General features: G+C 46.7%; 1 protein-coding gene across 4 annotated transcripts in view; it reads right to left on the bottom strand.

The window, feature by feature from the left end:
• RAVER2 (ribonucleoprotein, PTB binding 2) overlaps window positions 1–25,263 on the bottom strand; it is a 443,388-nt gene that overhangs the window by 400,445 nt on the left and 17,680 nt on the right. For all 4 annotated transcript variants that reach the window (XM_086953598.1, XM_086953593.1, XM_086953607.1 and 1 more), the window contains exon 2: window positions 7,182–7,248. In XM_086953598.1, coding sequence (XP_086809724.1) covers window positions 7,182–7,248 — 67 coding nt within the window. The remainder of the gene's footprint in view (window positions 1–7,181; window positions 7,249–25,263) is intronic.

Genomic DNA, 25,263 nt, shown 5'->3' with positions numbered 1-25,263 from the left:
TGTCTGGCAGCCAGCCTCTCTTCTCCCTCCTGATTACTGCATCTCAAACACTCCCAGGTTTGCCGAGTCAGTGCTTGGGTATTGAATGTGGTCCAAGGACGGTTTTTATAGGCATTGTGGTATTTGTAGTCCTGTTAAAAAAACAGGTGCACATCAGAATTCAAACTAATAAATAAAAAGGTACTGATGGAGGGGCGTAAACGTGGACTTGGAAAACTTGAGGGTCGTGTCTGGTCCGGCAAAAAGGACGCATCGTGCAACAGACGTTTATTGCTTTAGACAGCACTCTAGGGAGCATCGAACCTATTGGCTTTGTTAGTGCTTATTTATGTTTTATCAGGCTGCATTCTGGCATTTTTACTAGTACGAGACCTTGAAGCTACCACCCAAGACTGTGTGCTGGTGGAGGCAGCACTGAGAGAAGACTGGCTGAAACATCCCCTAGTTTCTCCACAAACAATCAGAGAAACTCCCTCTCACCACTTATTCTACATTTCCCTCCCTCTTTGTTGTGTCTAGCAGAAACGGTACTACTGCTTATAACCTGGAAGTCAACTTTCATTTATAGAGCACCGCATCTGCTGCTATCACTCATAAGTGGGCTGAGTCTTGTGGCATCTGTCCTTTATGTTGCCTGTCAAATTTGGCTTACTGTGCACGTTTGCTAGTTTTTCAATCTTTAAATTAGCCTACTGACATGTGAATATTTGCTGAACAATACTTTGCATTATACAAACTAAACACAATAGGCTAACTTTTGCTTTTACTTGTGTCAGTTGCCCATCTATTTACATTTATTTTATTACTCGACCCACTCAGATGTGTCCGTAAAATTGACCTGTTGTCCTAGATTTTGACCCTCTGTTGTGAATTTTTACAGTCACTGTCTAAATTTTGCCTCCATGCCAGGTGGTCACCCTAGTTATGTGTAATCATGCCTAATACACTTGCATTAAGCATTTATCGCTCTGACAAAACCCTTGTATGTACTGTGCATGCACAACGCACACTAGGCTGCATCTCTTACCAGTGTAATTCTATGCCCATGACGTGTAGTGCCCTTGGGCAAGCCCTTTCCTGGGAATGGAATGGAATGAAATACCCACCAGTCAACACGTGCAAGGCCCGCCTAAAGAGCGGTCTTCTTTGTCAGGCATGGCTAAAATTAGAGTGTTTATATTTTACATCCACGAGGGTAAAAGAGCTTGATTTGAACACCAAGAATATCGCACTTTCACAAGGGAGACTATGATTCATATTCAAGATGTGTTTTCCTCCCAATCTTGTGTGCATTATTTTGCACAAAGAAAACAATAGTCTCAGGAGGGAACGTGCAGAATTTCAGAAAACTGTGGCATTATTTTAATAGGAAAACATTTTAGCTGAATAATGTAAAGAAAATAATGTCAATCCTTTGCAAACGAGAACTGAAGCATATATCAAAACGAGAATGCTTGGTGTTAATGTTAATTATGGAGCTACTTGGGAAAGGATGAGTGTCAAAGTATTTCACCCAGTGGGGGAGGGGGGCGCAAGTCACATTTAATGAAGCTCCTTACCATTGCCCTCCATGGTCATTCCGATGGTGCCCCCGGTGAGGATAACAAGCACTCGGACCTCAGAGGCGATTCCGCTGAGTCTCTTGAGAAGCAGAGATGCTGCGGCTACAGGACAGGTTCCGGCCGCGGGCCGGTGTCCGAGCCTCTCCACCCTTCGAGGTAGGGGACGTCGTGGGCAGCCCTGCGGCCACCTCAGCCTCTACTTCATTCAGGCTGGTACGGGACAAGGCTCTACCTAGCACAGAGTTCGGACTTTCCTTCCAGTCTGCCATGATCTTTCGAACTAGGGGCTCGCGGGAGGAGGCTGTGTGCAGGTCACGTGATCTGCGGCTACGTCATGATTGCAGCTGCCCCCTGTGCATCGTGCATCGTGCATGCATTGCACAGACAGTACATGTGAGCGTTCGTGCGGAGGCTGAGCGATAAATGTGCGGTGCAAGAGTATTCCGGTTGAATGTTGCCATACGGAGGGCACTTAAATCGCAGTTCCAGAAGCCAAATACATTTTTTCCATTTTAGTGATGCCATTTACCATAATGTAGTGCATTGCTTTAAATGGGTACGGAGTACCTGCATTTTTCAATAGGGATTCAATACTTTTAATGGGAGACTCCGGCGGCAGCGGGCGGGGGAGGAAGCCGCAAAGGAGGCAGCAGCAGCGGCGGAGGGGGGTGCACTGCTCAGCGAGTCCTCGGCACGGCGGCCATTTTAAGAGTGGCGGAGAGTCCGGGAACAGCTGCCCAATGCCGTCTGGGTCTTGTTTCGTCTGCCGGGGTAAAACTCTTAACATTACAAGGAAACTTGTTTCAATTGTCACACAGTGTTTCAAATGGAAAACAAGTGTTGTTAGAGCCGCCCCCGTGGGAGCACAAGGAGGAGACTGCGAGCGGGGAGCTGGCACAGACTGACGAAAAAACAGCCCTGGCAAAAAAAAAAAACAAGCATTTACAATGCAATGGTTTTGCCTTTGTTAAAGTTAGAGCGATTGGCATTGCTCTTGACATTATTTTTATTTATGTTTTTTTTTAACATAAATAAATGGCATTGTCATTTACAATGCCACTAGCTTTATCTCTCGCAAATGACACACACCAACACCCACAGAGAGCCCCCCCAACACACACAAACCCCCCCCCACACACACACCCACACAGAGCCCCCCCACACACAGCCACACAAAGCCCCCCACACACACCCACACAGAGCCCCCCCACACACACACCTTCTGGCCCATTATCTTTTCTCCTCATCAAAATAACTGCCACACCCCTTTCTTTGTTCTGAAAATGGTAGGTAGCAAGCCATTTCAAATCTAGGGGGCTGTGGCCTAAAGAGAACTTTCTGAGGGCATGGAAAGAACAGCAGTCTCCTTTTTCATGGATGAGCATACCCTAGCTCGGTTCTTATGCTCCACCTGTCTTTTTTTGATACTTCCTCCATTCTTTCCATAGTGTCAACAGTGGGTCAATATGCTTTGTCCTTTCTTTCCATAGCATCATGGCCGCTGTTGGATTCGATACCAAGTACAATGCAACGGTTTTGCCTTTGACAAAGTTAGAGCTATTGGCACTTTAAATGACAAATTGTTTATTTATGTGTTAGTTTTGAAAACAGATAAATAAATGGCATGGTCATTTACAATGCCAATAGCTTAATCTTTTGCAAATGCGAGACCTATTGCATTTGCACCCACACCCCCACACACACACACAGCCACACGCACACAGAGCCACACACAGAGCCCACCCCCACACACAGCCCTACACACAAACAGCATCACACACACACACACAGCATCTCACACACACACACACACACACACACACAGCAACACACACACACAGCATCACACACACAGCAACACACACACACAGCATCACACACACACAGCATCACACACACACACACACACAGCATCACACACACACAACACACACGCACAGCGGGCCTGGCTGAGACAACAGGAAAGCACGGTCACCAGCGGGAGGGGGGCGGGAACGGGGACGGGAGCACAAATCGACTCACCTGCACCTTGCGACGGCGGCACTTCTCCGGTCTCCCTCTTCGGCATGGGAGACCGGCAACGTCCTCCGCATCTCCCGGGGTTCCCTCCAGGCCACGGGAGCCCCGCGGGCGCCGCCATACTGCTTGCCGTCTTCCTTCTTCCCCCGGGCTGCGGGGGGCGGGCACTTCCGGCCGGCCGGCCGCGCTAGGATTGGCCGGCCGGTTGTGGTGTTGCCTATGCTAAGTTTTCCTAAATGCTTTTGTTCTTTTAATGTAGTACACAAACACTCTTAATATCCAGTGACTACAAGGTTCTTTTAGCAACTTTCATTTTCCCGGGGGGGGGGGGGGGGGGGGGGGGGGGGGAATGGGCATTTGACGGACGACCGAACTCCATAGATTGATTTACGTGGAATGGCGAGATCGCTTTTGGTAAAAAAAAAAAGTTTGGGTGAATTCTTAATACTACTCTAACCTTATGAACTAGAGTGCAAAGGTTCAAACAGTGGTCGCATTAGCCTTTAGAGTACTATATTTAAATTCCACACTTGGTCACCGAGGGGAGCTGGTCGGGCTAGATGGCCGCTGAGGGACCTCAGTGAGGGCAAGCGCCGGTTCTCCTCTTACTTTCCCTGAGTTCCCTCGAAATGCTTGGCTGGATGGACTGACATGGGGGTGTGGGTTTGCCCGGTAATCTCGTGGGCAGGCGATCTTCGAGTATTGAGCACTGAGTCGGTGCCAGCTCTCCTCCTGGCCAGCACGGATCGGCGTAACCCTTCGGTTGATCACGCAGTTTATTCGGAGGGTCTCTAGACGACGGCAACCAAGTATGCCCCCAAAGTCAAGTAAATCGGCTAAAGATCCGAATGCTCAAAGGACCCAAAAGATTTAAAAGTCTACCAAGGATGGATCTCTGGATGCAGGACAGGGGAACGGGGAAGATAGCGCAACAAAGCTGAAGGATGTCGGCGTGGCACGCGGCACCAGAGTCCGTGTTGCTGCTGCCGCCGGGGGGGGCTCCCTGCGGCAGCCATCAGTTGCAGAGGTGTTCAAAGCAATGGCCGCTGCGAATGCTGGCCACAGTGCCCCGGTTGTTTTGGGGGGGAACCCTGCTCCTAAGACGAATGAACCAGACCAGGATACGACAGGTCCCAACGCTTCCACGGCTAAAAAGGTGGTTTCTGGGCATGGTAGTTCTTTGCCTCAATCTGTGGTAAAAGCTCTGGCAGAAGTAAAATCTGGACCGGATCAGAGTGGCGCGCGGGGCCAGGACCCTGAAAGGAATGAGCTGGTAAAAGCGGATAGGAATGAGGGGACCTTCACCGTCTCGCTGGAGTGCATAGGGAGGTGTGTGATATCTGAGGGAACTTTGCATTTCAGAGCATCTTTGAAGCTCTTAGAATGTTTGACGGAGCCATCCGTGGGTGACAACAGGAAAGCACGGTCACCAGCGGGAGGGGGGCGGGAACGGGGACGGGAGACGCTGCGAGCAGGAGAGGGGGTGGGAACAACGGAGACCAGGGGGAGGGGAGTCTGCGGGGAGCGGGCCTGGCTGAGACAACAGGAAAGCACGGTCACCAGCGGGAGGGGGGCGGGAACGGGGACGGGAGCACAAATCGACTCACCTGCACCTTGCGACGGCGGCACTTCTCCGGTCTCCCTCTTCGGCATGGGAGACCGGCAACGTCCTCCGTATCTCCCGGGGTTCCCTCCAGGCCACGGGAGCCCCGCGGGCGCCGCCATACTGCTTGCCGTCTTGCTCTCCTTCTTCCCCCGGGCTGCGGGGGGCGGGCACTTCCGGCCGGCCGCGCTAGGATTGGCCGGCCGGCCAGTCACGGGGCAGGAGAGACGCAGAAGTGCCGGCAACGCCGGACCAGACACGGGGGCGTTCCCGGCGTCCCGTGACGTCGGCAAAAGCCAAAGAATGTCGGGAACGCCCCCGTGTCTGGTCAGGCATTGACGGACAGGCCCCTCGTCCAATGGCAAGGCTCCGTTTACGGAGCCAGCCAATCAATGACGAGGGCCGAACCAAAGCCACACTACTGTTCTCATCAGGTTTTCGCCTGCGCGAAAAAGCTGCGCAGAAAGCGCAGCTTTCGCCAGGCAAAACCTAAAAAGGAAACACCCACAATGGGCCACCTCTTCATGACGAAAGAAAGGGGGCTGGGCTTAAAAAAAACACAGAAACGCCCACGAATCTGCTCCAAGAATGAGTGACATTATTCTCTTCCAATGGCTAGCCTCCATTTATGGAGCTAGCCAATGGAAGAGAGAGGCGGGTTCAACCCCAGTAAGTGGAAAACAAAATTTCTCGAGCTGCGCGACACTGCTGCGCAGTGTACGCCAGTCGAGACCTAAAAACTAAAATAATCATTTGCATTGCTGCCATTGTCCTAATGAGATTTCTTGAAAAATGTAATGCATGACATGAAGCCCGCGGAACGGAAAATAGAGGATGCATTGTTTGAATGATTTGCTCTAGTACTGGCATAAAAACAGACCCGTTTTTTTTCCAAAACAAAGCACCTCCATACATGTTATCACTCTTCATTTCAGTGGGGGAGGGGCAGAGCGAAGCGCTTGGGAGAGCAAGGCTTAATGAGCCATGAAAGCCACAGGGCGGCTGATAGCGTGCACACCCTTGTGAACGCAAGCTTGAGGCCAGGAAAAGATTGCGGCAGCACTTTGAAAAGCAACTAACTAAATGTCTCGAAGAGACAGCATGCGCTGTCTCAGGCGAGACCTAAAAATCTGGTATGATGGTAGGCACTCTCTCGACGAGATACCAAGTCCAGTCGGTAGTAGGCACCTGCTTTGGCCTTCTGCGCATGTTGAGGAAATTTCTTCTCCTTCTACTATTGGATTACAGGAAAACCGTGGTCCAGGCGTTAGTCACCTCTAGACTAGATTATGCTAATGGCCTGTAACTAGGCCTTCCTTAGTGCCTTCTCAATCGTTTACGGGTGGCTCAAAATGCAGCCGCTAGAATGGTACTTATGCTTAAGCCGAGGAATCCTACATGCCTGCACCTCAAGGCATTACCCTGGCTGCCAGTAAAAATGAGGATTAGGTTTAAGGCTTTGGTGTTATTTTTCAAGGCCCTGCAAGGTAGTGGCGTTGGGTATCTCAGAAGGAGAGTTGCCCAATATGCACCATTAAGGAACTTTGAGGTCATGCTCCACAGGCCTTACCTCCGTTCCTAGAATACGCTGTGTCCTGTCTGGAAGTTGTTCCTTTAGGTTCCTGGAAGCCGAAGCCTGGAACTTTTTCCTGGTGACCCTTAGAACTGTGACGGACTCAGCCGTCTTCAAGAAGCAGCTAAAAAAACAGGTTATTCCACAACTGACCTAGCCGTTCTTAAGATTCTGCTTAAAACCTGTTTTTTTGTCTGCATCTGGGGGCGTTCCCAGAATAGATGGGAAACATTAGCGCCAGGACACTCTTATTGAGTAGCTGTGCACCTTATACATTCATTAATTAATTAATTCATTAATCAGCGTGATATTGGCAGAGCTAAATCGGGGATCTTTTACATCCTGAGAGGTAACTCATCTACTTGGAAAATACAGTAATACATACGGTTATCGCGTTAAAGATCTGAAGCAAAACAGTCCTTACCTGTCCCTTTGTTTCTGTCCACGTAACAGTACTTCCGTTGGTAATCTTTCAACAAGTCGTGAATCTCCTGCAAAATTCAATCAACATCTTACTAGAGCACTCGCTTAACAAGACCATACATACTCTGCAGTTAAGCTTTTAATCATGACATGCGGGGGGGTAAGGCATGCGGTAGAAACGGAGCAGGGGTACATTCTCTGCTTCAAAATCAGGATGGAATGCTAAAGGCCAGCATAATTTAATCTCGGGGTCATTAAAGAACATACTAGCAAGTTTCCTTAATGATTTACTTTACATCACGACCAACAAGTCCAATAAGAACATACTTAATTTAAGCAACATTTTCATGTAACAATCAAATATCAAGCAGCAGAAATTTGTCTTCGTTTCAAGAAAGTGCAAAGCTGGATTTTAATGAATATTTTACTTAGACAATTCTTGGCAAGTGCAAAAATAATGCACACGATGGGGCCATAATGGGACTGAAAAAAATAGAGAAAAACAAAAATGTTAAGACCCCCTCCTCCCTCAGGAAATGAGTTCTCGATCCTATGAACGGACATGATAAACTGAAATTTAAATTACTAATAAAACACGAGCTTCCCTATTTTACTGCATATCGCACATCTTCCGTACGACACACTCACAAAATATGGAAACCACGCATCTTACGGCTACGCACCAATACAGGAAACGCACAGCCACTAAAACTCACGCCATACACAACACAAGTGTTCTTGTTTAATCACAATTTGTCAAATAAGCAACAACTTATTAAAATAACGTTTCATCCTCGATATTAGAAAAACAACGAGCTTAATGGAACTAACTGAAAGCCGAGCAGTGACAACATATTTATGAGAAGGCAGGCAGTGCACGTGTTTATTGAACAAGAACGAACCAGTCACTTTTATCAAAGAAATACTGAACAACTTGAAAGAAGTCCTCACCATCGTAAAATGCACTGAATGTCGTAACACATATACAAAGCATTGGCAAAGCCAATCGTTCAGATACTTCTATAGGAAAAAATGTATCCATAATCCCTGACGACTTTCAAAACGGACCTAAAAGCCCTACTCTTCCAACGGCATTTCAGCTAAAAAGCTACCTGTTGTACGTTCAACCTTGTAATGACTTATAACTGTATTGTCCATCTTAAACCACCTGTAACTTCGATGTAACGAGATATTCATCATGTAAAGCGCTCTAGCACCTTTGGGTAACACCCGCGCTATATAAATATTCATAAATAAATAAACAGAACCTATACTATATAACTAGCGGCAGTGCAAGCTTGCAATCGAGACAGAAATGGCAGATGTACTTCCCTATGCAGATGCAATCATACACCGACCATCTCTCTCCCCTTGACAGGTAACACCGGGCATGGTTCCCTCGCAGGTCAGGACATGAACGGGATAGATGCTGCTCTCAGCACTTGTAAGTGCTCAAGTACAACACGGGCAGAAGCCATGAACGCTTCGCTCACACCCTTTACATCAGCAAAACGGAAAGCATCCGTACACGGCGATCACATAACACACAGACTGGAGGTGTAACAATGGCAGCGGCAGTACAGACTGATTCTGGGCCCCAGCTTTGCCCCCAATGCCCCCCTTAAACGGAGATCCTTGCAGGCGCCCAAAACACTAACAAGACTCATACCTTTGCTTTTTCCAGACTGCATATTTTTTTCTGTCAACAAAACTCAACTATTTTATATTTCTCTCCAGGCTGCTCACAGGCCACATATTTTAACCAACACCAGAAAACATAATATACTTGTACCTACCGTTATCGTTAAGTGTTGCAAATGTAACTTAAAAAGTATTTGCCCTACAAAGCAACCTGCAGGACCATCAAAAAATGGAAAGGTTGCTCGCCTTTTAAAATCATGAATGGCCTCTGAATTACATGAGATTTCAGCTATGTGTCTAGTGGGAGGGATGAGTCTTTAAGAACGACTGACTAAGTGACAGTGTGCAAAAGGCAGCTTTAATGAAACCGGTGCACAAGCTTTAATACCTACCATGGCTCTACGCCTTACAAACTAAAAATCAACCTGGCCTCACTATGCATCCTAATAACTATCCAAATCCTCCTCCTCTCCTAAGCAACCCTTCCCAAACCAACCAAAATACAATCACAACTCTCCTCAATCAAACCCCCCCAAACCTTAAGCATACAGCACTTGTTCCATTTCATTCCATTCATAAATTCCCCTACGCCCTTAAAACTTTGACTGGGGCTCAACATGACCAACTTTTCCCTCAACTCTTAAACTTGAGTACCAAACCGCCAAAGGCATCAGTTCATCGAAGTGGCAACCATGAACAACAAAAGCCCCCCCCCCCCCATTAGCCCTGCACATCTTCCTCACCAAGACTCTAATCAGGGTGGGTGGGGAAAACCATGAAACTGTCCCTGCCAGCCGGGGTGTACCCAAACGTAAAATGGCACCCTAAACCCAACTGACATGATCCTAAAAGACCCATGTAACCCGCCCCGAGACTAATCGGGCAGCCCCTTGCTCCTGGACTCTACCACCCGCTCGAAGATTCCCAAAGGAAAAGCCATTCTGCACACCATCCACCCCCAAAAAAACCCTCATTAGTATAAGCTATTAACTAGTTTGCTCACATATTTCATCAAGAAGGACGGTGTTCCCAAGGTAGTCAGTGTACCGCCGAACCTTCCATCACTATCGACTTTGGAGGTATCGAAAGGCGTTCCCCTCCCGGAGAATTTTGTTGTTGACTTTTCTTTCACTTTTTGGTCGTCTTCTCCTTTCTTGGTGACTTTACGACTCCGGGGCAAGATACATTGGGACTGTCCATCTAGGAGAGAGAGTTTTTCTGCGTCTGAAGTTCTTATGGACTTACTGTCTACGAGTTGCCACGGATTGATTCTTGATGACTTCCTTCTCCTCTATGACTCCTTTGTGTGCCTTTGGGTCTCGCTGATGGAAGGGTCACGGTTAAGATCAATTAGATCGGGACGGTTTGGAGTGGCTTATACGGGTGTTCGACCTGCAACTGTTTGATCTACGAGGCTGGGCGGTGTATCACGGTGCCCCCTAATTTCTCCTACAAGGGTTCTCATACGTTGGACTTTTTGCGATAGGGGGTGTCTGTTTCTGGCGGGGGGACTAAAGGGGCTGGGAGCCCATACGGATAAATGTATATTTTATTGTTGTTTACACCGATCCATATGCTTTGGCGCCAATGTTCCATTATAGCTGTTATTACGTGCATATCCTGTCTCTTGCCTTGTCCCCCGTATTCTTCGGTTTGATTGTATGGCACCTGACCCTTTCTTTAGATAATATAAAATGAAACCTCTGTCTCATCCTGTGACTTAGTTGTGCGTTCTAATACAAGTTCTATCCTGAATCGCTGCCAGACCTCAGGGTTGTTGGCTGATGAGCTGTGTCGTACCGTGATATAGTGGGTCTTAATTTTGTTTAGCGGCCGGCCCCTGCGGTTGTAGGCCCATGCTTGTATTTTTATTGAATGCTACAATAAAGGTTTTTCAAAATTTGAAAAAAGAAGAAGTGTCAGGGCCCAATATATATCTCATGCCATTGCAGCTCACAACATCCACTGTCTGAGCCAGCGTTGGCAAATCCAGTATCAAGCCTACCTGCTTGCTACCTCTCACATTCTGACACATGTAACAGTTTGAAATATTCTAGGTCACCCAAAGGTGGAAGAACGGACTGGGAGCACTATTATTATTTATGTAATAAAGATCTATTTAATTATTGAACGTGTTTATGTTCTTTGTTTAGAAATATATGGACAGCGCCACTATGTGTTGGAATGTCATAATAGTGTACCATTGTTAAAACACAAGAATGAATGTCAAGCCCCGCAATCTCCAGCACAAATTAAGCACTGTGATAATGTATAGCGGACATTTGGATCAAATTTTAACTATATGAAGAATGGAATGGTGCACCGGGAAATATGGTAGTCCACAGAGATCACATATGTATTTCGAAATATAATTTATTCCTTCTTAAATCCGTATCCATAAAACTGTTTCTCATACAAAAAAACATCAACGCTGGATTTGTAGGAGAAACTGTTTTTATGGATACGGATTAAAGAAAGAATAGATATTTTTCGAAATACATATGTGATCTCTGTGGACTACCATATTTCCAGGTGCACCATTACAATCACCATTTGACTCAATTGCTGCTGGACAGTGGTAAAGAACCACAGTGGGTACCGGAAAAGAAGTGCAAGGGCCATATTTTGTAGGAACTTTATGTGAGGTGCGATCACTTTAGTCCGACGTTGATGTTCTTTTGGTTATTCAGGCTTCACATTTTAGCTATTTACAGAAAACAACGACCTGCAAAGCCTGGTCTCCCACTTCTGCAGGTGTAAGCATGAACAATCTCAAACCAAAACGGAAGTAGTCAATGAGTAACATATATTGCACTGTACTTACGGTTGCTGTACTTTTTTTTTATAGCAGCTCATACCAATGATGAGGCTTTGAAGCGCGTTTAAGGGGACATGGAGCACAAGACTCCATATTTCCGTATTTTGGGCTTGGTTGAAAGGGCACAGAAGTTTTCCGGTGTCATGCGTGATGGCCAGAGGTGTGCTGTTACTGTTTTCCAGAGATTAACAGAGGAGTGTAGAGGTGGGTTGTAAGAAAATGGGGTTCTGTTGCAGTAACAACTCACTTTTTACCTAGTATCTGGTGCAACTACGACAGAGTGATGGTTCCCTGGTAATCGGGTCCCCAGTGCCAGTGTTCGTTCCCTAAAACTGTAGCGTGTTTGGCACCACTTCAGCTACCCCTGTCAGTCCCTAGGAAATGGTAACCCTGATAACTAGGGCTCCTGGACTGAAGAGGGTACCCTAGGGGTGTGGCACAAGTTGTGCCATCCTATGGACTCCTCACCCAGCCCCGGAAAACTGACACTACAGGCTGAATGCCTGGGTGAAAAGACAAATTTGACATGGCACACTGCCCTGTGTGCAAGGTCAAGCAGCACTACCTCAGGTATAGGTAAGTCACCCCTCTAGCATGCCATACAAGCCCTAAGGCAGGGTGTACTATATCTTAGGTGTGCGCATATCTGCATTAGCAGATATGCCCCTACATATTTAAGTCTATTCCTTAATATTGTAAGCGACAGGGAAGCCATAGAGAGTACATGGGCAGGAAACTCGACCACTCCAAGTTCCCCAGCACCACAATGGCTTACCTGAACCCAGGAGTATTTGGTATCAAACAACTCCTTTTAATAAACCCACACTGATGCCAGTGTTGAATTTATTACACCATAGACTCAGAGGGCACCTTAAAGTAGCCCCCTGAAAACTTACCAAACCTTTTGTAGTCTCTGACTGGCTTTAGACAGCCTGCCACCACCAGACATTTTTCTGGACGACTGGGTCAAGAGATTGTGCTCTCTGTGGCCAGAAACAAACCACATCCTGGGCAGCGGTGTCACAACTCCTCCCCCAGGATTGGCCCAGTCCTCGAGTGGGAAGCAACAAATGCCTGCCACCTTTGTAATACGACCCCCAGCCTCTGCTAGCAGCAGATGGCAGCTCACGGTCTAGGCCCCCTACTTTGGACAGGAAAAACTAGAGACAATAGGAGGTGTGCCCACCTCTGCCAACTCCACCTCTAAGGTGCAGGAGGCAAAGGGAAGCACATTTTCAGTACCCACTGTCTTGAAGATGGTGGGGCTCCTCCAATCAGGGCTAAGATTATGCCCTCTCGCAAATGAGGGTGGGTGGCATAATTGAAGGTGTAGATGCCCAACGTAAGGTAAGGTGCCCAATGCCTGTAACTACCTTAAAACACCCCTAAATCTAGTATTTGAGAGGCACCCCCAGACTCTTAAAGCTAGTTCCTGCCTACCTAAGGAGAGGATGATTCAATGCCATGCAGAGAAGTCTATAAATGCCTACTGACTTGGCCCCAGCCCTACTGGCCTGTCTGCAGCTTTACAGATCCTGCAAAGAAAACTACGCCTGTCCTGCAGCCAGCGACCTCAAAACCCCGGGGAGGAATGTCTGCCTTCGAAAAAAAGGCCAGAACTCACAAGAACAGCAGACCTGACCTCAAGAAGCCTCCTCTCCATGTCATTAGCAGGTCAACACCGTCTCCTCCTCCTGCTACAACACCCTCTGCATGCTCCACAGGATCTACAAGTGGATCCCGACCGAAACAAGAATAACGGTGACACAGCCCCTCGTCAGCAGCAGACTGGACTACGGCAACGCTCTCTATGCAGGAATCCCAGCCAAACACCTACGGCGACTACAACGCATCCAAAACGCCTCCGCCCAACTGATCGTCAACGTCCCCCGCGCAGCCACATCACCCCCCACCTGAGAGACCTTCACTAGCTCCCCGTCGACAAGAGGATCACCTTCAAACTCATCACCCACGCACATAAAGCACTCCACAACGCCGGACCAGCCTACCTGAACAGCAGACTCAGCTTCCACACCCCCACCCACCAGCTCCACTCCGCCAGCCTCGCCCTCGCCGCTGTACCCCGCATCCAACGAATGACCTCCGGCGGCAGATCCTTCTCCTACCTCGCCGCCAAGACCTGAAACACCCTCCCTACGCACATAGGGCAGACCCAAGACCTACTCACCTTCAGAAGACTCCTCAAGCCCCGGCTCTTCGAGCTGTAGCAGCCCCCCCCCACCCCCCTCCCCTCAGCGCCTTGGGGCCCTCACTGGCAAGTAGCGCGCTCTACAACTACTCTGATTGATCGATTGACTGAATGATTGAAGAAGCCAAGACATTATCTATGGTGCTCTCTGGAACTGCGATCCCCGACCACTTCGCACCCAAAGCCTCTGGCCGAAGTCCAGGTGGCCCTGCGGTCCAGAAAAGCTTCCCCAGCAATCCAGAGTCCGAGTCCAGCGCTGCCTGACCCCTCCTGGACTCCAAAACTTTGGTGCTGCCTTGAGGACTCCCCTATGCTTGCCTAAACCTCCAAAGCTTGAATCCAGCAGCTGCTTTACTTACCTGCAAGCAGCGTGTCTTCAAGTACCCCCAGTCTCCATTAGTTAACAATGGGCCCAAGCGCCAGATTTGACCTCTGCACCTGGTCGCCTGTGTGTCACTGGTGGTGCAGCGCTTGTGCTCACCTGAACGCTTTCCCCCCGTACTTGCTTTTATGAAAGTTTTGTGGTCTTAGAAAATAAATATAGCTAAGTACTTTTTTTTTATATAAAATTGGTCTCCGATTTATTCATTGAGTGTGTCTTATTTATTGCCACTGTTAGTACAACGAACGGATTAACACACCGCTCTGATAAGCCAAACTTTATGGTATAGTATATGGCGAGCCGGACTCTCACAAGAGTGAGACACATTCCCATATGCCGATACATACCAACTTTGTGTGTGTGACTGATTCCATTTCTTGGAGTCTAACAGCGCTTCCTAGTGGGGAGTCACCTTTTGGGGACCATCCAGATCTTTAGATTCTCCCTATACTCCGTGGTCAGGTAGTCTGTAAGGGTGGCTTTTTAGATGCACACAAAGCCTCCAATGTCATGCAGGCAATAGACTCCTATAAGGATTCAAAACACAAGCTCTAGTGCACTCGACAGACAGCTGTGCTAACACTTTCTTTTCTCACATGTATGTTCACAGCATAGGTCACCTTGCATAGGTCACCTTTCATTAGCCCCGAGATGAAAATATGAGAAAGGAAGAGGGAGGTGGAAAAAGAAGAGAAACATGGACAGGTACTGAAAGGTGTCAGGGGCGGAGGAAAGAGAGGGAGGCAGATTGCAACTTGCATTACCTGGCAGATACATTCCCACTTACCACCCACTGGCCAATGCCAGACTACAGGAGTAAAACTATAGTTTGGAAAATATATGTAACCTAAGAAGAGCTGCTATGGGCAACATGTACTCAACCCAGACTCTGGGTGTCTTTTTTTCAAGGAACCTCGTGGTGTGCCAAGGTTACCCAAGGCAATGGTGTGCCTACAGCCTAAGGGACTTGAGGACGGAAGACTTTCCAAAGGGGAAAATAGCAAGGAAGAGGAAAGAAGCAAATGAGAGAAGACGACTATAAAAATGGATTTGATAATCTCGGTAACAAAGTACAAGACTTTAATGCACATTTAGATTCGTGTCTGTTAGCAGCGGGATTAGAATTTGATGAATCATTTCATGTATGCCTCACTTCAAAGACTTATACCAATGGAGCAATGAAAGTGACAACGCATTTAATTTTGAATTAGCATGTTGGGGAGAAACAGGTGCGATTTGCTGTCACGGTTAAAGTTAACAAATTGTATTCTTTGCGAAGACTGTCATGAGATTCTGTTTGGTAACTCGGGCTACAAGCTGTCGCCTTTTCTTTATATTGCTTGGAGCACGGATATAGGTTAGAACTGGATGTCACCGCGTAGAAACTAGTTCTACATATCGTCTCGTGCTCGAGAGGTACATTTATGGAAGCATTTCTTAAGTGATTGGGGATATTTCAGGACTGAGCTGACTAATTCCATGAGTCAAAGCGCTTAAAAAAATAAATTATTTGATATTAGTTCCCTGCTTAGATGTATTTTAGTCGAACCAAAAAAGGCACCTGAAGTGCTACAAGTGGGCTGTCTTGCAAAGGTTTTTGGAGTGGATATTCAAGATGATTAATGGGTCGAATTTCCTCAATTCCTTTACAGCTGTTTCGCTAAAATATTATGCCGATCTGTCCAGCTTTACATAGGTTTAGAATTTTAGATTGTGGCATACGATCTCAATACACGACGAACCCAAAGCAGACAGGTTGGTGACTGAAGACACACTGTCTGATGAAGGGTCAGACGAGTACCGCAGCGCTTTGGCTGATGCTTACCTTCAAGAAGTGTGCTCAGCCTCAGAGTGCAGATAGATCAACTGTATTCCTGTTACACCGAAAGTCATTCTCCAGTTTCACAGGTAAACAGATGTCAGGTCACGTGACCATAACATAATGCCACTATCTACAAAGAACTGTATTCAGAATCGAAATCCCACGGGCTGTGTGCAGTCCCAGCACAAACCTCCTGGCCCAGGAGGCTATCAGGTGGCAGGCGAGGAGAAAACAAACCTAATTGCACATTTGGCCTCCAGTGCAGTGACCGTAAAAGATGAAATCAACGGTATAGCTTTATGTGCAATTTAAACCCCATTCTTTTTAAAGGGCCTCAACCTCTCCGCACATTAAATGGGGGTATGTGCCTGTGTTTTTGAGTGCGAATTATATTTAGGTTTAATGTCAAAAGGAACAATGATGGGTAGAAAATATATAAATATTTGTCAATACTTACTTTTGGCCTGCATTACAACAGTCAAAACAGACAGAGGTGCGGGTCCAACCACAAGAGGGAGAAAATTAAAGTGTCAAAATAAAGTACCAGAACATTAAATGCATACATCGGGAACAGCGCCAACCTAATAATGTGAAAATAATGCTAATAAAGAACACAATAAGTGTGAAAAAACAAATATTTATATAGACTGACATCCACGAGAAACAATTTACCATTTCAGCGAGCAGAGTCCAGAACTAGCATAGCTTAAGGAACAAAAAGTTGTTATACACCCCCCCCCCCCGAATCCCATCTGGCAGATGGCTGCTTATTTCTAAATTTTGTCTACCAAGAGAGATTGTGCCCATCCCACAATTCATTTATACAAGACGCAGGCTCCTTTACATTTCAACATAGATTCTACACAAAACATTTTTTTCATTTAAAGTTTTCATGGTACCGCGTGTTACAATATGGAGGGTTAAAAGGGTCAACATTGCGAATAACTGGTCATGCGATCAGCAGTACTGATGTGCGAAGAATAAAAATCTTAGCGATTCAACACTATGGCTCGTGACTGGATGAAGAATCCTTTACCTTGACGGACTGATTCGCAATATTCTGAAACAAGTTACAATTAAATATTACCTGTCCATGCGATATTTTGCAGCACTCCTTAGAACAACCCTGGGTGTGTGTTTCAAGAGATACGTTTGGGTGTGATGTTGAGATAGACATGCGCAGAAGTAACCAAAGGTACAATTACAAATTTGAGGGTATTGCTAGCCTGTTCAAGGTATTACTAAGAACTGTGCAACCTTTAAGGTTCATAACCTTTACCACTTCTTAGGTTTATCTACAGACAGCTTACTGTGGTCTGCTACCGTAGACCTATTGTGCGCAGTAACAATACATAAAAGTGGGGTAGTTGGTTAGCCAGGTGTTCATCATTTGTGGACTTTCTTGCCAATCTCATTTGCTAGCTTCTTAATCGATAGCTGTGTCTGGTCTTCATGAGAAGCAACCCTTCCATATTATTGCCTTAATTGAATGACCGGATGCACACTTCAATTCTTCACATACATGGACTCTTATTTTTGCCAACCTAATACTGATAATTCTATAACTGCTTTAAAACATGAAAAGTTGTTTAAGCTAGCAAATTAGCCCCCCAAAAGTTAGTGCAAGATGGGAACACAGAGGGGGAAGGACAGGGACCCACTTGATGTGAGATTGCATCTATCGACGTCACAGAGAAACATCAGTTGGGCTAAAATACAGGAGCCTCCAAATCTATTTCCATCATTTATAAAACAATGAGAATTGCCATGGAAGACTGGAGTGCTTGCATGGAGGCAACAAATATAGACCAGCATTTACAATGCAGCATTAAAGTTTGAGTTACCAGCATTGTAAATGACAATGCTTTGCATTAATAATTTTTTTTTTAATTTGCAATTGGTATATAAGCATCGTTTGTGAATGGTTAGTTGTTGCATATGCTAAGCAAAGTTGGCAGTAATATATAGTTCTAGTCTTGCTTGTTATAAGCATGCTGATTTAAAGCGCTCTGATACCTGCGGGTAAAGTTTGCGCTATATAAAAGTGAAAGCTAATAAATACATTTTTTAAAAGCCTACCTGTACCACGTCCGTTCTTATTCTGCAATGCCACATATCTTTGGGTCCCTGCACTTATGAACTGCACCCGGCTGTGGGAAACCTCCATGGCAGGAACAACGTGTTGCAGGGCAGACATGGACAATATAGCCACTGTCCTGTGGCTGCACCGCGGGGTAACAGTGTAGGGGCAGGAAGGCAGGCAGTTGGTAGTGCTGTGCCATAGCAGTGTAGTTCTCTGTGTATGCTGGGCATGGGGGTTGCTATTGGCTGACAAGAAGTGGTGTGGAGGTGCCGGTTCGGTGTGCCTGCTTCCTGATCTTGGGCAGGCGACAGGTAAAAAAACAAGCATTAAAGGGCTGGAGGAAATCGGAGCTGGGTTGATGGGTGTGTACAGAAAAGTCAGGGACTGCCTGTGTTAGAATTTGTGTATTTCCAGGCCCTGCCCATCCTACTGGCCCAAACACTTCTTTACCACTTTAAAGAACTTCTTTTTAAAATAAACCTCCAGAGGGTGTGAATATTAAGAAAGCCAAAGGAGATAGGGGATGGCCCTTTCTGATAGACACACCTATTTTGTAGCTTCTGAACTGCGGATATTAGCAAAGTCAAGTGCTAGTAAATCAGAAGAACTGTAGTTACATATTGAAAGGGCTGTGGCAGGCCTCTCCTTTGGGATTTAATTTAACAGCCCGAAAAAAGATAGTCACCCCCAACATGTATTTAAAGCACTCCTTCTGCCATGACTCTTCACATTGGGGATGATACTAATAATAAGCACTACTTGACTACATGCCCATCTTCCCACCCATTCACTTTAAACTGTCTTTTATACCAGCATTACAGGGCATAACTTGAGCTGGTGGTTTCAGGTGCTTGGCACTCAATTGTCAACACTGGGTCTTATGGCTGTCTGCCACATGGTAGCACTGCTTTTGTGTTTTAGAAATTAGCACAACACCTGCTTATTAATTTATTGTATATTAAAATAACTAATACCGGACACTCAAGCCATTCTTACACCTTTGGGGGCCTGAAATAGTCTGAAGTGCCACACTTGAAGGAGTTTGATGTTCGTAGGTGTGATGTACTGTCACTGAAAGCACTACTTGGGGGAAGGGGTGGTGCAAGCTGCAGAGGCCTTCTGACGACAGCCCTGGCACTAATTTATAAATTAAGCACTACATCATTCTACCCAGGCCCTTTGACACTTGGAGTCCAAACCACTGCCTCAGAGTAAGTGACCTATATTCTAAGAGAAGTATGAAGGGTTTTTTTATCCCCAAAAACATTTAAAGGAAGAAGAAAGACTTTGCTATGTCCAATTAGGCCATTAGCTTTCACACCCTGCATTAAATGAGGCAGTTATAATTGATCAGATGCCAAATGGAACATCTAATAAAATATATTACAGGCTCAAAGGGGGGGGCGCTTTCTTCCCTTTAGCAAGTTCTCCTTACTATAAAACTTTCCTCCGTTCACCCATACTAAGAGAAATCATGCATTCTAATGGGCAAAACCCTCAGAGGGACAGTGGACCCACCCATGGAGTGGACCCACCACTTTGGTGGTGAGTGGGTTAGTGCATTTGCATATTTAAAACTTTGTCGTGCATGGGATCTAATCAGTTCAGCAGAATTAACTAAAAAAACAGTGCAGCTTGGCGTTCGTTTAGCTTGTTACCACCTTTTTGGTGTGGGGTAGGCATAGTTCAGAGGCGGGATATGTATAAAAGGTTTAGTGGACGGAAACTGTAAAAGAGTCCTCCATATGCTTGATCACATTTAGATAGAGGTCAGCAATTTAGTTTAATTAGTACTGGTCCCACGTGCAATAGTCTGCCAACTGTTTTCCGTTTTTCGACACAAAGCAAAGATGAGAAAGGGATAAATGCATTTGACCCACAGAAAATATTTTAAAACCGTTTAGAGAAAACGTCGGGTAAAGGAAAGTTAGGATAAACTGTAGTGCGCATGCATATTTGCATGTACAAAATGTATCATTTTGCAAATCCCAAAAACATTCCATGATCAAGAAGCATAATGCACTTAGCGCAGGAAGGGTGTGTATCAAAATGTCTGTAATCCCATTTTTCGCAGACCACAAGGCACAACCGGCACTTGGAAACCACTGACAGCCAACGTGCTATCTTGAAATAATGATCAGAGATTCACTCCTCAGTTTAGCACAATAAAAGGGCTTTCAAAATTGTTTTTATTCGGAGCCTATTGTCAGTACAAATGTTTTTACGTTTCGATATTTGTTTTCCAAATATTTTTTCTCCCTTTTAGGCTCTGTTTTCAAAACACCGGGATGGATTCTTTGGTAGTGTGGGCATCTTTTATGTATGGCATCAGTTCCCTTCCTGAAGACATAATATAGCATATTTTAGTGAGTCTGCTTGTTTGCACCGGCTTTCAACAGGGGCGGTTCAAGGTGAGGAAGTATTGGAGAAAAGCCTGTGATCTATTTTTGTGGGCTGAGAAGCGCAGTTGCTTGCGAGAGTCGCTTCCTTCAGGATTTAAAACCAGCTATCCTAGGCCGCTCATCGATTGTTTTTACTTTGAACATGCAACTGGGCCCTGTTGATCAATTAACCCCCTGTGCTACCATATTTAGAGTCACGTTTTGCACGTGTGCAAGTGCAAAGTTCTTCATTTTCATGTAGGTCTTGATCAACTTTTTCAACAATGTCCAAGTCCCGGTGAGAGACACATACCCTTTTATGGATTAGGTCGGTCTCGTCCATGAGAGCAAAACTCACAGGAGATGAAAGCATTCTTAAAGTAGATTTGATGAATAAAGTATGTACGCCTGAATAGCATTACATGTCATCAACCTCTCAACACATGCACAAAGACAAAAATCCATTTTCTCCTCACACAAGCACCCCCCTCACCTTGCTCTCCCGCCTCCTCTTGTGCCTCCTGCTGTTGTCGTACTTCTCCTTTACCTCCCGGAGTCGCCGGGTCAGGCGCTCTCGCTCGGTCGGGTCTCGGTACTTGGTGGAGAGCAGCAAGTAGGCCCGCCAGTTTGCCGAGTCGAAGCCTCAGGGGCAGGTGCGGTTCTCCTGGGCTTGGTGCAAGTGCGTCACAAAGCCCTGCGGTGGGAAGAGCAGCCGACAGTCCAAGCACTGCATGGGCGCGAAACTGCGGTGGGAGCGCACAAGACGCCGTCGCCGCGCGTGTGCACGTCGGCTGTCTCGGCGCAAGTTGTGGATCGCGGAGAAGACACGCCGAGCCTGCTGCCACCGAGAGTGACCCGCTGCGGAGGGAGAGGGACATGCGAGAAGAGCCCGGTGAGTGAGGGGGTAGTGGGAGGGTGTGTGTGTGTGTGTGTGTGTGTGTGTGTGTGTGTGCGGCGGCGGCGTTCTCTATGCATGTGTGTGTGTGTGTGTGTGTGTGTGTAGCGTTGACAAGTTCACGGTCTGTGTAAGCGCGCATTGTAAGGGAATTGTGGCCTGCTCAATGGAGCGTGCGTTCACGTGCACGTGGCCTCTCCGATCCCATTCTTGACGATGCGCGTGGCCAGCTCTGGTCTCCTGGAAAGCTGAGTCGCTAACAATAGGTCTCTAGCGAGACAGCGCTTTGCGCTGTAAACGCCACGAGACCTAAAAAACAGGTTTAAGGAAGTGGCAGTGATTCACTCACGTTCTGTAGCTGCAATGAGGGATTTTTTTTGGGTCGGATAAGGTCCAGAGAGAACAAACAAATCATTGCCCAACCCGGTATATCGGGCACTGTAAAAAAGCTAAATCCACCCTAATAATAGTAATAAAATCTAAGGACAAAACCTGGATTACAAGTGCCAGAACTAGGTATAAGGATGCCATCAACAGGCCAAGATGGAGTGGGACATGGCCAAATGGAAGTCACTCCTATAGGCCCTTAAACAGAAAGATCCAAGAGCCTTTTGGAACATAGTCTCCTTCAGCAATCAGGAAGGGAGATACACTCTAGAGCCAAACATTGCGACAGAAGCCTGGAATTATCACTTTCGTTCACTTTATGATGTCTAGGATCCCCTTGAGGTAGTGTTGGCAAAAGATGTAGACCATCAAACATATGATCTGAACCAGGTTAGTATAAAAGGCAAATGAGGACTTCCCTATAGTTTCTCTTGAGGAAGCATGTAGAGCTATTTCAAGCATAGCCTCTCACAAGGCACCTGGAATCGATAAGATCCATGGGTACTTGTATCTTTCTGAACCAGACATTTGGGGCCCCTACCTGCTAGTCATCTTTAACATTGTATTGGGTGATATGCCCATCCCGAGACCTGGGCCGGCGCTGAAATAATCCCTGACTTTAGAACTGTCACCCCATTTACCGGGGAATTATAGGCCCATTAGCATCATAGAAGTGATGCAGAAGGTTTTCTCAAGAGGCATCCTAGAATGGATGCAAGAATAGACAGAGGTCCATGATGCGCTTAGCACTTTAAAAGCAGGTTTCTGAAACCGAACATCCACCATTGATCAGGTATTCCACCTCTAAGTCCTCTATTGGAAAATGGAGGTGCTGGAGGGTGGCAGTTTGTATCTGATATTCGTAGACCTAAAATCTGCCTTTGACCTAGTTCCGAGTTCCAAACTCTGGGCTGTTCTAAAATGGGGGGGGGGGGGGGGGGGGGAGTACCACCTACCTCTGTAATATCCTTAGGTGGCTACATGAAAAGAACTTTGCACGGGTTCGATGTGGGAATCTAGAGGAGCTTTCAGAACCATTCCCGGTAACATGGGGCGCAAAACAAGGCTGTGTGTTGGCACCAACCCTATTTTGTCGATACATCAATGGGTTGGTCGTTACCCTAAATGGGGTCAGAAACAATGACACACTCAAGATTTGTTCCACCGAAATTCCAGCGTGAATGTTGCCAAAACTAAATGTATGTTTTTTTTTATTCTGTATATTCCACCAGAACCAACCCCGGGTTTCACGGAATCCCACTGGAGAGGGTTGCCATTTTCGAGTATTTGGGGGTCACTTTCAATAAGCATATGGATTGGGCCTTTCACAATAAATACTTAGCCAAATCTTATGGAGTGTTTCACAATTGAATACAGGTTCAAATGCAGTTGATTGAAATACAGGTAAGTCAAAAGGTTGAAATTACTTTTCAGATTACTTTTTAAGTTACTTTTTCTACTCAGTGTGATATGCCTAGATATCACCCTGGGATATTTCCTAGAGAAGAGGTAAGTAAATCAGTTTTGTTACAGTTTTTCAGGTTTTCATACAAATCAACTTGACACTTAAAACATTTTCCAAGGAAATAACAATCAATGGATTCCTACGGAGAGAAATTTAGCTATCAGTTAACAGGTAAGTACTTTGTTGTGAGGGTTGGTACTCTCGGGTTAGAACCTTGGAACCCTGGTTCTAACCTCAGAATGCAAAAACAACAATTGATGGACAGAATGCAGAACAAGGTCATACATTCACCCCAGTACTAAAACAATGGATTTAGGCCCAGATCTCTGTACTGGGGTGAATGTATGACATTGTTCTACATTCTGTCCATCAACTGTTATTTTTGCAATTGTCACCCAGAGTAGGATGGGTATGCTCAGACGTGAGTCCCATGCTCTCCACACCACTGGAGTCAAGCTATCCTGGCTGAAGGCGGCTGATAGCCAGAAACTGGTCCAAGGATGCTTGATTCCGGTCCAGGAAAGACATGGCTTGGCAGTTCGAGCTGGACTGTTCTCATGAGGCACAGGGTCAAGGCTGATTTGCATATGGCCATGTCTGAACTGGGGTGGTGTGGAGTGCAAAACAACAATGGATTTAGGTCCAGATCTCTGTACTGGGGTGAATGTATGACATTGTTCTGCATTCTGTCTATCAACTGTTATTTTTGCAATTGTCTAACCTCAGAATACCAACTCCCACAGGTTAGGTTGCACCCTTGAAACACCTTCAGCAGCTCTAAGGCGGCCAGGTGCAGAGTGCTGAGGCCGAATGTTATCTAATGGGGGATTGGGGGCCTGCGGTTGGTGGCTGCTTGGGAGCAGACAACAAGGTTGTGGAAGCAAAGCTCCTGGTGTTAGGTTCAGGGCAAAGGGGGATCCGGTTTAGCACACAAAGTGCACCCGCAGAGGCGCAGGAGCGGCAGAGTGCTGATTTGGCATCAGGTGCCCTGTTGCTTTCAAAGGGAGTTGCAGGTTTTGGATTCTGGCTGCAGGCTCGGTCCAGGAAGACTTCTGGGAGAAACCAACAGCTGCGCAGGTAAGTTGGGGGGCTCGCAGAAGTAGATGCACCTCAGGTTCTTTTCTCCAGGGCGCAGGATGGCCGGATGCAAGGGTGTCTTGAGGTTGGATTTCACCTTACTGGGCCACTCGCCGTTGGGCTGGGGTTGGTCTCAGTCAAGAGGCTGCAGGTGACGTTGGGGATTCCTGGAGGGGTCAACCAATGGTGGACTCGGGCTCTGCAGCACTGGGGACCTTACTGGGACCGGTGGACCACCCAGAATCGGGCCCAGTGGTGGTTCTAAGCGTCTGTTTTGTTTGTCCAAAGCAGGCTCAGAGTATGTCCTGGGAGTTTCTTTAGGACACAGCTGCGGTTTAATCGGGCCCAGTGGTGGTTCCAAGTGTCGGGTTTCTTTGTCCAAAGCAGGCTCAGAGTAGGTCATGGAAGTTTCTTTAGGACACAGCTGCGGTTCACAGGAGATCCGTTTTTTGTTGAAGGCAGTTAGTCCTCCCAGGGTTCTGAAAGTCGCTGGCTGCAGGACAAGAAACTTTTGATGCAAGATCTCTGGAAACTGCATACAGGCCAGTAGGGCTGGGGCCAAGCCAGTTCTTCTCTGCAGTCAACTCTTACGGCAGTATTCTTTGGTCTTTCTTTGTGGGTTGCAGAAATCTGTCTTCTTGATTCAGGGCTGCCCCCTAAATACTGTATTCAGGGGGCATTTTAGGGGTCTCTAGGTCCGTAGCCTATGGGCCACTGACCTTAGGGTGACTACACCCTTGGTGTGCTCACCCCACGTGGGGGAGTGGGCACAATCCCGAATCCTGATTGGGGAGTACCCGCCATGTGCAAGATGGCGGGCACTGAAGAGTGGGCTTCACCTCGCCTCCCCCACCTGAGGTGTGGGGTAGGCACAGGTGGGCAAGCCTTCTGGGCTGGCTAATTTTTCCCATCTGTCTTTCCGT

This window comes from Lissotriton vulgaris, chromosome 1_1, assembly GCF_964263255.1.
Source record: "Lissotriton vulgaris chromosome 1_1, aLisVul1.2, whole genome shotgun sequence".
Taxonomy (NCBI): Eukaryota; Metazoa; Chordata; class Amphibia; order Caudata; family Salamandridae; genus Lissotriton; species Lissotriton vulgaris.
This window is presented reverse-complemented; position numbering and strand designations above follow the sequence as displayed.